A 13,264-nucleotide genomic window follows, 5' to 3' on the forward strand; every position below is an offset into this window, starting at 1 on the left:
TCTTCATCTGCTTCATGCTCATACTCTCTCTCTCTAAAATAAATAGATACATCGTTATAAAATAAAAAAGACAGCCATAAAGGACATTACTGGAACAACCAGAGAAACGTGAGTAAGCACTACGTATTAGATATCAGTATTGTATCAGTGATAAATGCCCTAAGTGTGGTAACTCTGCTCTAGTTACATACTGGACAGTGCATGTGCTAGGAGACTCATACTGAGAGGTGCAACACCATGATGTCTGTAACTTACTCTCAAATGGTGGGAGGTAGGGGATGGGGATGGGGGGAATTACACAGACATCCGCCTACAGAGAGAAAGCAAGAGAAAGCAAATGTAGCAAAATAGTAACAACTGTAAATCTAAGTAACAAACAGGTGGATGGTCATTCTTACTATTCCTGTAGTGTTTCTAATGACTCAAAAGGTTTTTTTTAACACAAACTTAGAAAGAAAAAGATTAAATTATGCTGGAAATATATGGGAAGCTTTTCACATGAGAAGCTCATTCTTTCAAAAGGCCTTCCTTTATACTAATAAGATCATTTAAGCAAAGTATTGTTGTTCTTTCTAAAACCAACACTTTTTCCCCTTCGGATTGAAGAACCAAAGATGAGAGCACTTTAATTGTCCAGTTGTAATTTAGAGAACCAAAGCTTCTTCTTTTTTTTTTTTTTTAAAGATTTTATTTATTTATTTTACAGAGAGAAATCACAAGTAGATGGAGAGGCAGGCAGAGAGAGAGAGAGAGAGGGAAGCAGACTCCCTGCTGAGCAGAGAGCCCGATGCGGGGCTCGATCCCAGGACCCTGAGATCATGACCCGAGCCGAAGGCAGCGGCTTAACCCACTGAGCCACCCAGGCGCCCTGAGAACCAAAGCTTCTTAATCCTTTCTGAATTAAGCAATGTTATAAGCCACCAAGCAAAAAAGGTAAAAATGGTTATCAGTCTAACATATTCAGGCCATGCACTCAAAACAGTACACCCAAGAACACCTCAAAAGATCAGTTTCAATCTTTTGCTTTTTCTCCTCAGTTAGCTGGTACAAAACAGAGAAAACAATGCAAAAAATAAAATCAGCATCAGTACTATCAAATGTTTAGTTTCCAAAAATGCCACCTCAACACTATTTTCCCAGCAAACTTCGAGGAACTGGAATTTCCTAATGATTCTACCACAAAGTGATTCTCCTACAAAGAGCCATCAGCTAGACTTATCCAGGATATGCAAGTAAGGACAGGGACATACATTATTTCATCCTTCATGACTCATAGGTGTTTTCTGGTTTTTAATGGTAGGATTTGGTGTCAGGAATATTCTTAAATTTTACAAATTTTCTAGCCTTTTTCCTACTTTTTCCACATGAAATTTCAATAAACTACAAGCTATACTTCCTCTGTTTTGCTAAGCCACTAAGTGGACTGACAGCACAACTCTAAAAGGGGAGTAACTGAGCAGTGTTCACACACTGGCAAAAAGTACACAGAAATGAAATAATCTCCTGACCGTCACTGATAAAGAGTTTCTCTGAGATCAAACCCAAGATAAACTAAAGCTAAAGTCATTGTGTGCAGAGTTTTTCTCTACACTGAAGTAGCAGGAAATACATTGAGTAGTGCTCCCTCTGCTGGCCTTCTAACAGCATGGCATGGATCCACCAAATAAAGTATTTAAAACTGGTCAGACCAGGGTACCTGGGTGGCTCAGTGGGTTAAGCCTCTGCCTTCCAAGACTCAGGTCATGATGGCTCTGCTCAGAGGGTAGCCTGCTTCCCTCTCTGCCTGCCTCTCTGCCTACTTGTGATCTCTCTCTCAAATAAATAAATAAAATCTTTAAAAAAAATAAAAACAAAAACTGGTCAGACCAAAAGCTGACTCCAGAAGTGAAAAATCAAAGGCCTTTATTGTAGAAGCTCCTGTAGCCTTATATACCTTATGGTAGGCACTTCTCCCCCACTGAGGAAAGAGAGGACATAAAACATAAAATTTTTTAGGGTTGCCTAGATGTACTCAACAAAACTACCCCTCTGCCAGGGAATATTTTTTAAATTATGTATTTCATTAAAAAATAAAAGACATTTCTACATTCTTTCAAATAATGGGACATTTTGGCCATACGCTTTCTAACTTTTTTTCCTTAGGTATGCTATTTTACTTCAGAACTACATGGGATGTTGAAGAAAACATCTTAATTTGAACTGATCCCACATACATTCTAATCTGCACACTATTCCATATATTGATCATTATACTGAAAAAGTTTTATAATTTTGTTCAAAAACAAATTTGTACACAGTAAAACAAAAATTTCAACTATTAATTTTAAAAATAGAGTTGGGGGGCGCCTGGGTGGCTCAGTGGATTAAAGCCTCTGCCTTCGGCTCAGGTCATGATCCCAGGGTCCTGGGATCGAGCCCCACATCGGGCTCTCTGCTCGGCGGGGAGCCTGCTTCCTCCTTTCTCTGCCTGCCTCTCTGCCTACTTGTGATCTCTGTCTGTCAAATAAATAAAATCTTTAAAAAAAATAAAAATAAAAAAAATAAAAATAGAGTTGGCTATGATATTCCTAGCTTCCCATTCTTATCATTAAATCAACCCAGCAATGTTATCATATTCAGTCTATTTTCTTTTTTTTTTAAGATTTTATTTACTTATTTGATAGAGAGATACACAGTGAGAAAGGGAACACAAGCAGGGGGAGTGGGAGAGGGAGAGGGAGAGGGAGAGGGAGAAGCAGGCTTCCTGTGGAGCAGGGAGCCCAATGTGGGGCTCGATCCCAGGACCCCAGGATCATGACCTGAGCCAAAGGCAGATGTTTAACAACTGAGCCACCCAGGCACCCCCATACTCTTTTTTCTATCAATACATGTTTATATGATTTTAACAACTGATAATATGCCAATTGAACTTCTTTTTTTATTTTATTAGACATGAAGCTAAACCACTAGCCTGACTATAAGACCTCTAGTTCTTGGATGATTTTTTTATCTGTTCTGTGAATAAGTTATTTTTCTTACACAGCTCTAGATGTGCTATGTAGTTCTGAAGTAAAACACAGATAGGAGGGTAAAAAAAGCCTTTAATTTGAACTGGAATAAGCTCTTAGTTTCACTTTTTAAAAACTATTCACAAGGAGGCACCTGGCTGGCTTAGTCACTGAGCCAGTGGAGCATGCAACTTGATCTCAGGGGTTCAAGCCCCACGTTGGGTGCAAAGATTACTTAAAAATAAAAAGAAGCTATTACTCCCACAGCACCTGCTCATTGTTCTGTGTCCCTGCCAGTGGTCCCTTTGTGTTTCCAAACTTGGTTTTATAATTACAATCCATATGTCCTAGTGACATTGTACTTTGGTAAAAATGCCTGTTTTCCAAGTCTTTGATGTACATTAGATATTCTTAATAGGGCAATACACTTTGGTTTTGAGGTTTTCCTTTTTCCATTTTTCTTTGAAGTAAATATACATGTATATATATTTAGTTCTGACTTAATTCTGTTATTTATCATAAGGAATTTAACTAATGAAGTAAAGTTGCACACCTGTGACTTAAAACACACACACACACACACACACACACACAATTAACAAATTAAAAAATAAAAAGAACCTAAATAAAAATAAATAAAAACTATTCACAAAATACAAATATTTTCTTATTCACTACCTTTCCCAAAGTTCAGAGAAATATATGAAGGAAATAACCAAAACAAGAAAGTCTCCTAACTGGGACAAAAACAGTGGGAAAGGACCCTTAAATTAGCCCCTAGAACAAGGAGCACGTACCTCTGGAAGAAAGCATTCTCTGTAGCAGTTAGAAGGCCCTTCAGGTATCCACCTTTGAAATGGTTAATTCTACTACTGCATGGGAGCTTCTTTGGTTTGAAGCAGAACCAGGGTTCTCCAGTGTAGAGATCTGTAAAGTTACACAGGGGCAGATTCCCAGGAAGACACACATTGCACTCCGTGGTTTCAGAAATTCTTCCTGAACGGAAGAGACTCTTGAAATAGACCCTGTGTGGTTTCTCTTCCTGTAGGTGCTGAAGAACTCTGATCCCTTCGGTGGGGTGGACAAGAGATATGGACACTTTAACCTTGCCCGGCCACAGCAAAGTGAAAAAGACTTTGTAAAACCCATTCTGGTAGTCTACCACTCTGCCCACAGCCCCTGCCTGCAACTTAGGCGAGTGGATTCTGGCCTGCAGGTAATCTCCACCATATTTCTTGGGCTTTCTTTGAAAATCCTGTACGTGAACCAGCACTTCTAGCTGGCTTCCCACCTTGAAGAAGGCTGCAGAGTTCAAGATAACAAAGTAGCTGGAAGAAGGGTCAGTGCTCTTCAGAAAGGGGACCGGACCCACATCAGGCACCTGCCATTGTAGGGCAGCCAGCAAGGAGTCCTCCTCCATGCGCTCCCGGCTAGACAGAGTCTGATGCTCATAGCCACAGTAAGGATTCCGGTTAACTCCTGTCACCTGGGAGGAAACAAACTGTCCACTACTGTCGATGAATGTGGCTGAAACAGTCTCATGGTCCAAGTACTGAAGAGAAAAAAAAAACACAAAAACAGAAACCACAGACAGCTATAATAAATTTCCTTATATCAACCAAATGCACCTCTGCTTCAGTTTAACTTTAATAAAACTACTTGGGATGACATTGCTTCAAAAATCAGAGTTCAATACTTTATAAAAGTATAGAGCTAGCTTTTTGTAACACAGTGAAATCAAGATGAGGAATAAAGTCACAGGAAGATCTCCACACTTCTATGAATTTTACCTCCAGGAGCTCAATCAGGTTCCCACAGTCAGTATCAGCGGGGAAAAAAACCCTCATGGTTCCAACAGAAGAAGAAGAAAAGGAATCATTTGGAAATACAACAGAACATTCTGTTCTTGACAAGGTCTGCCCTTAAGAGAAACTATTTTACCAAAGCCTAATTTCTTGGGGTTTCATCAGCACCTAACCAAACTGGGGTAAGGGACATACCCAGGTCCAGCCCATTCTAACCATCTATCCAACTGGAGTTGTATAGGGTGAAGACTGAGAAGAACTCTTTTTTTCCTAAAGATTTTATTTATTTATTTATTTGACAGAGAGAGCAAGAGAGGGAACACAAGCAAGGGGATTGGAAGAGGGGAGAAGCAGGCTTCCCACTGAGCAGGGACCCCAATTCAGGGCTTGATCCCAGAACCCTGGGATCATGACCTGAGCTGAAGGCAGACATTTAATGGCTGAGCCACCCAGGCGCCCCTGAGAAGCACTTCTGAAATTCATAGTCCAGTAGCAAAGGCTCACCAAAGGACTGAGACTTACTCATAGGACTATAAAACACTTCACTTCTCCCACACCTCACCATCTCACAACTAAAAGCTTATTTATCAGAGTTCCTTTTACTCAGTACATCACATTCAGCTTTCAACAAAAAACTATAAGACATACTAAAAAACAAAAAAACATAGCTTGAAAACACAAATCAAACATCAGAACCAGGGGCAACTGGGTGGCTCAGTGGGTTAAGCCTCTGCCTTCGGCTCAGGTCATGATCTCAGGGTCCTGGGACTGGGCCCCAAATTGGGCTTTCTGCTGAGCAGGGAGCCTGCTTCCCCCCAACCCCACTGCCTGCCTCTCTGCCTACTTGTGATCTCTGTCAAACAAATAAATAAAATCATTTAAAAAAAAAAATCAGAAGCAGACTCAGATATGACAGAATTGTAGGAATAATAGACCAGTGATTTAAAACAACTATGATTTATATGCTAAGACCTCAAAGGGAAAAAGCAGACTACATGAAAGAACAGATGGGCAATGCAAGGAGGTGGAAATTCCGAGAAAGAATAGAAAAGGAATGCCAAGAACAGAGAATCCAAAAATGGACTCTCAACTCTATGCTCAACTAATTTCAACAAAGCAGGAAAGAATAGCCAGTGGAAAAAAGATGGTCTCGGGGAACCTGGGTGGTTCAGTCAGTTAAGCGTAGGCTTTTAGCTCAGGTCATGGTCCCAGGGTCCTGGGATCAAGCCCCACATCAGGCTCCCTGCTCAGCAGGGAGTCGGCTTCTCTCTCTCCTTCTGCTGCTCCCTCTGCTGTGTTCTCTCATGCTCTCTCTCTCTCTCTCTGTGTCAAATAAATAAATCTTTAAAAACATTTTTTTAAAAGATGGTATCTTCAACAGATGGTGTTGGGAAAACTGGACAACTACATGTAGAAGAACAAAACTGGACCATTTTCTTATGCCATACACTAAAATAACCTCAAAATGGATGAAAGATCTAAATGTAAGATAGGAATCCATCAAAATCCTAGAGGAGAACACAAGTAGCAACCTCTCTGACCTCAGCCACCGCAGCTTCTTGCTAGATATGTCTCTGGAGGCGAGGAAAACAAAAGCAAACATGAACTATTGGGACTTCATCAAGATAAAAAGCTTTGTTGCAAAACAAAGGAAACAGCTGACAAATCCATAAGACAACCTACCAAATGAGAGAAGATATGTGCACATCTTCAGATAAAGGACTAGTATCCAGAATCTTTAAAAAACTTACCAAACTCAACACCAAAGAATAAACAATACAATCAAGAAATGGGCAGAAGACATGTAGTCACTTCTCCAAAGAAGACATCCAAATGGCCAACAGACACATGAAAAAGTGCTCAACATCACTAGGCATCAGGGAAATACAAATCAAAAACACAGTGAGATACCACCTCACACCAGCCAGAATGGCTAAAATGAACCAGTCATTGGCAGGATGTGGAGAAAGGGGAACCCTCCTACACTGTTGGGAATGCAAGCTGGTGCAGCCACTCTGGAAAACCATACGGATATTCCTCAAAAAGATGAAAATAGAAACACCTTATAAGTCAGCAATTGCACTAATAGGTATTTATCCAAAGCCTACAAACAGTGATCCAAAGAGGCATCTGCACCCCAGTATTTATAGTAACAATGTCCACAAAAGCCAGTCTATAGAAATGCCCATCAACAGATGAACAGATAAGGAAGATGTGGTATGCATGTATAATGGAATATTACTTAGCCATAAAAAATGAAATCTTAAAATTTGCAACGATGTGGACAGAAGAACTAAAGGGTATTATGCTAGATGAAATATGTTAATCAGAGAAAGACAATTATATGATTTCACTCATATGTGTAATTTAAGAAACAAAACATAGAATCAAAGAGAAAGGAGGGGAAAATAAAGATGAAATCAGAGAGGGAGACAAACCATGAGAGACTCTTAAGGAAACAAACTGAGAGTTGCTGGAGAGGAGGTGGGTAGGGGTTTGGTGTAATTGGGTGATGGGCATTAAGTTGATGTAATGAGTACTAGATGTTACATGCAACTGATGAATCACTGAACTCTACCTCTGAAACTAAAAATACACGGTATGCTAATTACTTGAATTTAAATATAATAAAATGGGGGCACCTGGGTGGCTCAGTGGGTTGAAGCCTCTGCCTTCGGCTCAGGTCATGATCCCAGGGTCCTGGGATCAAGCCCCACATTGGGCTCTTTGCTCAGCAGGGAGCCTGCTTTCTCCTCTCTCTCTGCCTGCCTCTCTGCCTACTTGTGATCTCTGTCTGTCAAATAAATAAATAAAATCTTAAAAAAAAAAAAATAAATAAATAAATAAATAAATATAATAAAATGAAATTTTAAAACCCTACCAAATAAAAAAAAAAGGAAAAAGGAAAAGCCAGATAAAGCAGAGAGGATTTTTAAGGAGAAAAAATACTCTGTATGATTACTATAATGAATTATTATATGTATAATTATATAATTATAATGAATTACTACATGTATAATGACATGACAGATGTCATTATACACTTGTCTAAACCTATAGAATATAAAATACCAACAGAGAACCCTAGGGTGGTGCACTATGGCCCTTGGATGATCATGGTAGGTCAAGGTAGGTTTTTCCTTGGTTAAAAAAATGTACCATTCCAGGGGCGCCTGGCTGGCTCAGTTGTTAAGCACCTGCCTTGGGCTCAGGTCATGATCCCGTGGTCTTGCTCAGCAGGGAGCCGGCTTCTCCCTCTACCAGTGCCCACTGCTCCCCTTAGTTGTGCTCACTTGCTTTCTCTCCCTGTCGAATAGATATATAAAATCTTAAAAAAAGAAAATGTACCATTCTGGTGAATAATAATGATGGGAGAGGCTAAGATGTAAAGGGACTAAGAGTATATGGGAAATCTCTGTAATCTTCCTACTATAGTGTAAACCCTGGTAGTTGCTTTTGTTTTTGTTGGGCTTTTTTTTTTTTTTTTTTTGGTAATCCAAGTGCCTGAATTTTGACCTCAGTTTTGATTGCTAAGGCATGCACTTCAAAGAGGTAGCCACTTCTAAGACCCCTATCACAGAAAAACACAATGCCAGCCACAAGACTACACAAAGAGCCAGGTCACCACCTCCCCCAACAAGCTCTTTTGCTTTAGAGATCTTGGTAGATTTAGATAAGTGACCATTTCCTGTGTTCTAAATTTCACTTTTATGTTTTAAATTCACCAATAAAGAGTGAACCTGTGAAACCCCAGGCCCCTGTCCTTAGATTCCCCCCAAAATAGCAGAACCCCAGGTCCACACTCTTTATCTCTTTCTCTACCCATGACCTCACTGTGTTGCCCCAGGTGTGATGTATACCCTCCAGAACCTATGAATAATAAAACTTGTTGTTGTTTTTCAAGGTTTCCTGCTTGCAGTCATAGTAAGAACCACAAGAGTCAGTCCAGCAACAAGAGTGGTAATTCAGAGGCTGAGATGAGCACAAAACATTTCCTGTCAATTTTGCTTTAAGCCTACGAAAGATTCATTTTAGACCTAAAGACACCTGCAGATTGAGAATGAGGGGGTGGAGGTAGATGCAAATATATATCAACAGAAAATTCAGTCTGAGTAGCAATTCTTTATTGGAAAAAGTAGATTTTTTTGTTCTTGTATTGTTTGTTGTTGTTGTTTTTTAAGCAGGCTCCATGCCCAGCACTGAGCCCACTGTGAGGCCTGAACTCAGGATCCTGAGATCAAGACCTGAGCTGAGATCAAGAGTCAGTCACTAAACAAACCGAGTCACCCAAATACCCTGGTTCTTGTATTATTTTTCTTTGCTTGGTACCAGGGTAATACGGGCCTCATGAAATGATTTTGAATGTGTTCCCTCTATTCTGTTATTGGTAACATTTTTTTTTAAAGATTTCATTTATTTATTTGACAGAGAGAGACACAGCGAGGGAGGGAACACAAGCAGGGGGAGTGGAAGAGGGAGAAGCAGACTTCCCACTGAGCAGGGAGCCTGATGTGGGGCTCAATGCCAGGACCCTGGGACCATGACATGAGCTGAAGGCAGAGGCTTAACGACTGAGCCACCCAAGTGCCCCCTATTGGTAACATTTGGATAAAGACTGTCATTTATTATGTTTTTTTTTTTTTTTTTTTAAAGATTTTATTTATTTATTTGTCATAGAGAGAGAAGCGAGAGCAAGCACAGGCAGACAGAGTGGCAGGCAGAGGCAGAGGGAGAAGGAGAAGCAGGCTCCCTGCCAAGCAAGGAGCCCCATGTGGGACTCGATCCCAGGACGCTGGGATCATGACCTGAGCCGAAGGCAGCCGCTTAACCAACTGAGCCACCCAGGCGTCCCTATTATGTATTTTAACGTTTAGTACAATTCACCAATGAAACCATGAGGTCTTAGGCTTTTCTATGCTGGGAGATTTTTGATTCCTAATTCAATCTTCATTCTTATTATTGGTCCAAGATTTTCTATCTCTTGGATCCAAGATTCATGATTCAATCTTGGTGAATTCTGGGTTTCTAGGATTTATCTGAGTTTTTTCCTAAGTTATCTGATATTTTAGTATATAATTATTTACAGTAATCTGTTACCACACAATGTGTTTCTGTGGGTATCTGTTGTATTGTTTTCTCTTCCATTTCTCATTTTGGTTTTTGAGTCTTCTGTTTCTTCTTAATGTAATCAAACCATTGCCAATATATATTTTTTTAAACAGATCATTATTTTCAATATTTTGTTATTATTTATTCTTGTCTCTATTTATTTGTTTCTTATATTTTTGTTTCCTTCTCTACTAAACATTAGGTAAGTTTCTTCTTTTTCTAGTTCCTTGAGGTGTAAAGTTGTTTATTTCAACTTTTTTTTAATTTTTATGCTCTTTATTTTTATTTTTTTACAGATTTTATTTATTTATTTGACAGAGAAATAGAGAGCACACAAGCAGGGGGAGCAGCAGAGGGAGGGGGAAAAGCAGGCTCCCACTGAGCAGAGAGCCCCACATGGGGCTTGATCCCAGGACACTGGGATCATGACCTGAGCTGAAGGTAGACACTTAACTGACAGAGCCACCCAGGCATCCCTTTTTTTTGTTTAAGATTTTATTTATTTGAGAGGTTCCTGGGTGGCTCAGTGGGTTAAGCCTCTGCTTTCAGCTCAGGTCACGATCTCAGGGTCCTGGGATCAAGCCCTCTGTTTGGGCTCTCAGCTCAGAGGGGAGCCTGCTTCTCCCTCTCTCTCTCTCTGCCTGCCTCTCTGCCTACTTGTGATCTCTGTTTGCCAAATAAATAAATAAAATATTTTTTAAAAATTCCTTTATTTGGGAAACACAGTGCACAAATTGGGGCGAGGGGCAGAGGGAGAAGCAGACTGCCCCCTGAGCAGGGAACCTGACATGGGGCTCAATCCCAGGACACTTGGATCATGACCTGAGCCAGAGTCAAACACTTAACTGACTGAGCCACCCAGGTGCCCCTCAAATTTTTTTCTTAATACAAACACTTATAGCATAAATTTCACTCTAACATCTGCTTTTGCTTCATCCCATAGGTTTTGGAATATTGTCTTTTCCTTTTGTTTTGAGATAAATTTTGCTTTGCTAATTGCTTTCTTATTAGGTCAATTGCAGTAGTATAGTGCTTAATATTTGCATATTAAATATTTAATATTTATAGTGTAGATTTTTCAGCTTTATTTTATTGTTGATCTTTAGTTTTGTACCACTGTGGTTGAAAAATATACTTGGTATGATTTCAATTTCCATAAATTTTAATATTTGTTATGTCTGTTTTTATGATTTAACCAGGGTATTCTTCTGTGTGTACTTGAAGAAAATGTGTATCCTATTTTTCTTGGATGAAATGTTTTATATACATCTTTTATAACCATGTCTTCTGAAATATGCTTTAAGTTCTTGCTGAAAAAAAAAAAACTTTAATGAAGGCACTTGTTTAAAATAAAGCATATCAGGGGCACCTGGGTGGCTCAGTGGGTTGGGGCCTCTGCCTTCGGCTCTGGTCATGGTCCCAGAGTCCTGGGATCGAGCTCCGCATCGGGCTCTCTGCTCAGCGGGAGGCCTGCTTCCCTTCCTCTCTCTCTGCCTGCCTCTCTGCCTACTTGTGATCTCTGTCTGTCAAATAAATAAATAAAAATCTTAAAAAATAATAATAATAAATAAAGCATATCAGAAGAAAAGTGGTGGTGATGGGTGAAACACCTGAAAGGGATAAGAGAGTACATTTATGATGATGAGCTGAGTAATTATGTATAGAATTGCTGAGTCACTATATTGTACACCTGAAACTAATATAACACTGTATGTTAACTACATTGGAATTAAACTAAAAATCTTAATAATAAAAAAAAATTTTTGTTTTTTTTTTTTAAAGATTATTTATTTATTTGATAGAGAGAGATCACAAGTAGGTAGAGAGGCAGGCAGAGAGAAGGGGGAAGCAGGCTCCCCACCAAGCAGAGAGCCCAACGCAGGGCTCTATCCCAGGACCCTGGGATCATGACCTGAGCCAAAGGCAGAGGCTTTAACCCACTGAGCCAGTCAGGCACCCCAAAATTTCACTTTAAACGTAAAACTTTTCTAAAAAATTCTTTGGGGCATCTGGCTGGTTCAGCTGGTATAGAGCATGCAACTCTTGATATCAGGGTTGTGAGTTTGAGCCCCATGTCAGGTGTAGAGATCACTTAAAAACAAAAGATCTTTTTTCAAATAGTCTTTTGGGGTGCCTGCATGGCTCAGTTGATTAAGCATCTGCCTTCGGCTCAGGTCATGATCCTGGAATCCCAGGAAATATCCCCCGCATGGGGCTCCCTGCTTAGCAGGGAGTCTGCTTCTCCCTCTGCCCCCACCCTGGTCGTGCGCACGCTCTCTCTCTCTCTCTCAAATAAATAAAATCCTTAAAAAAAAAAAAAAAGTAATAGAGAGAACAAAAATGACTGAAAATTTTGTCTTACCAGAATTGACATCAGCATGTAACAGCCTAAGACATTCCTTTTCTGTTCCCCTTTCAACAACTCAACAGGCATCTGTCCACAAACAAAGGGGCCTTTGTGGGAGTTGTGGGGAACAGCACCAGATGCCAAGGGACTGAGGCGCCTCACCCACATGTGCATCCGGTAATAGGCAGACAGACTCAGGATAGGCTGCAGAAGAGCCAGTGAACCTGCCCCAACCCCTTATGGCCACAGTCAGGAAAAATCTGCAGATCCCAATGAATAAAAAAGAATGGGTGGAAATCCAGCTTTCCCTAGAGCAGGAGATTCCAGCATGCCCCTGGTGGTGTCATGGAGTGGTAATCAGAAACTCTGCTGGTGCTATCTCTCCCCAACACAGCACAGTGCAGATGAACTCTCACAGCACCCTCTCCCAAGCAGGAAAAGGAGAGTGGGAGTTAATGCCCAGCCATCCCTGTTGAGTGAGATGCCAGTGGGGAAACCCATTACTCTCTGGCAGCACCCAGAGTACTGAGGCTGGACCTCCACGACTGGTAGGAGGGAGAAGATCAGGAAAAAGGCAAATGAGAATATCAGAGGGCATTGAAGGGATGCAGTTCCTGCTGACTGGGCTCAAAACTTTAGCAGGAAGGTGGTCCATAAGCCTATGGGAGAACCTGACCTGACAATCTCCCCACCGAGCCCACGAGCAGCCCAACACCCTGAGTACTAAACTCACACCTCCTCTGACTCTGTAACAGCTCCTGGCATACACTTCCCAGGTAAGGTGGCAAGTGTAAGTCTGATAAATTAGTGCTATCAGAAAAACAGACTAATATCTATCAGCAAAGAAGAAACCAGAAACTTGAGTTATAGTGCCACTTTCTAGAAAACAAAAGAAGTTAACAACAGCTAGCCTGGTGGTTTATAAGACTCAGAGAAGAGATAAGAGCTTAAGAATTGTGTCACATGAAGAAGCGAAAATGTGGTGAAGACATAGCCACATAAGGAGAAGAAAACCC

General features: G+C 40.5%; 1 protein-coding gene across 7 annotated transcripts in view; it reads right to left on the reverse strand.

Moving 5' to 3' along the window:
• The window catches only part of NXPE3 (neurexophilin and PC-esterase domain family member 3), a 46,717-nt gene that overhangs the window by 17,597 nt on the left and 15,856 nt on the right, over positions 1 to 13,264 (reverse strand). For all 7 annotated transcript variants that reach the window (XM_032350298.1, XM_032350283.1, XM_032350274.1 and 4 more), the window contains one exon: positions 3,785 to 4,539. In XM_032350298.1, coding sequence (XP_032206189.1) covers positions 3,785 to 4,539 — 755 coding nt within the window. The remainder of the gene's footprint in view (positions 1 to 3,784; positions 4,540 to 13,264) is intronic.

Source organism: Mustela erminea, chromosome 1 (genome assembly GCF_009829155.1).
Source record: "Mustela erminea isolate mMusErm1 chromosome 1, mMusErm1.Pri, whole genome shotgun sequence".
NCBI classification, from domain to species: domain Eukaryota; kingdom Metazoa; phylum Chordata; class Mammalia; order Carnivora; family Mustelidae; genus Mustela; species Mustela erminea.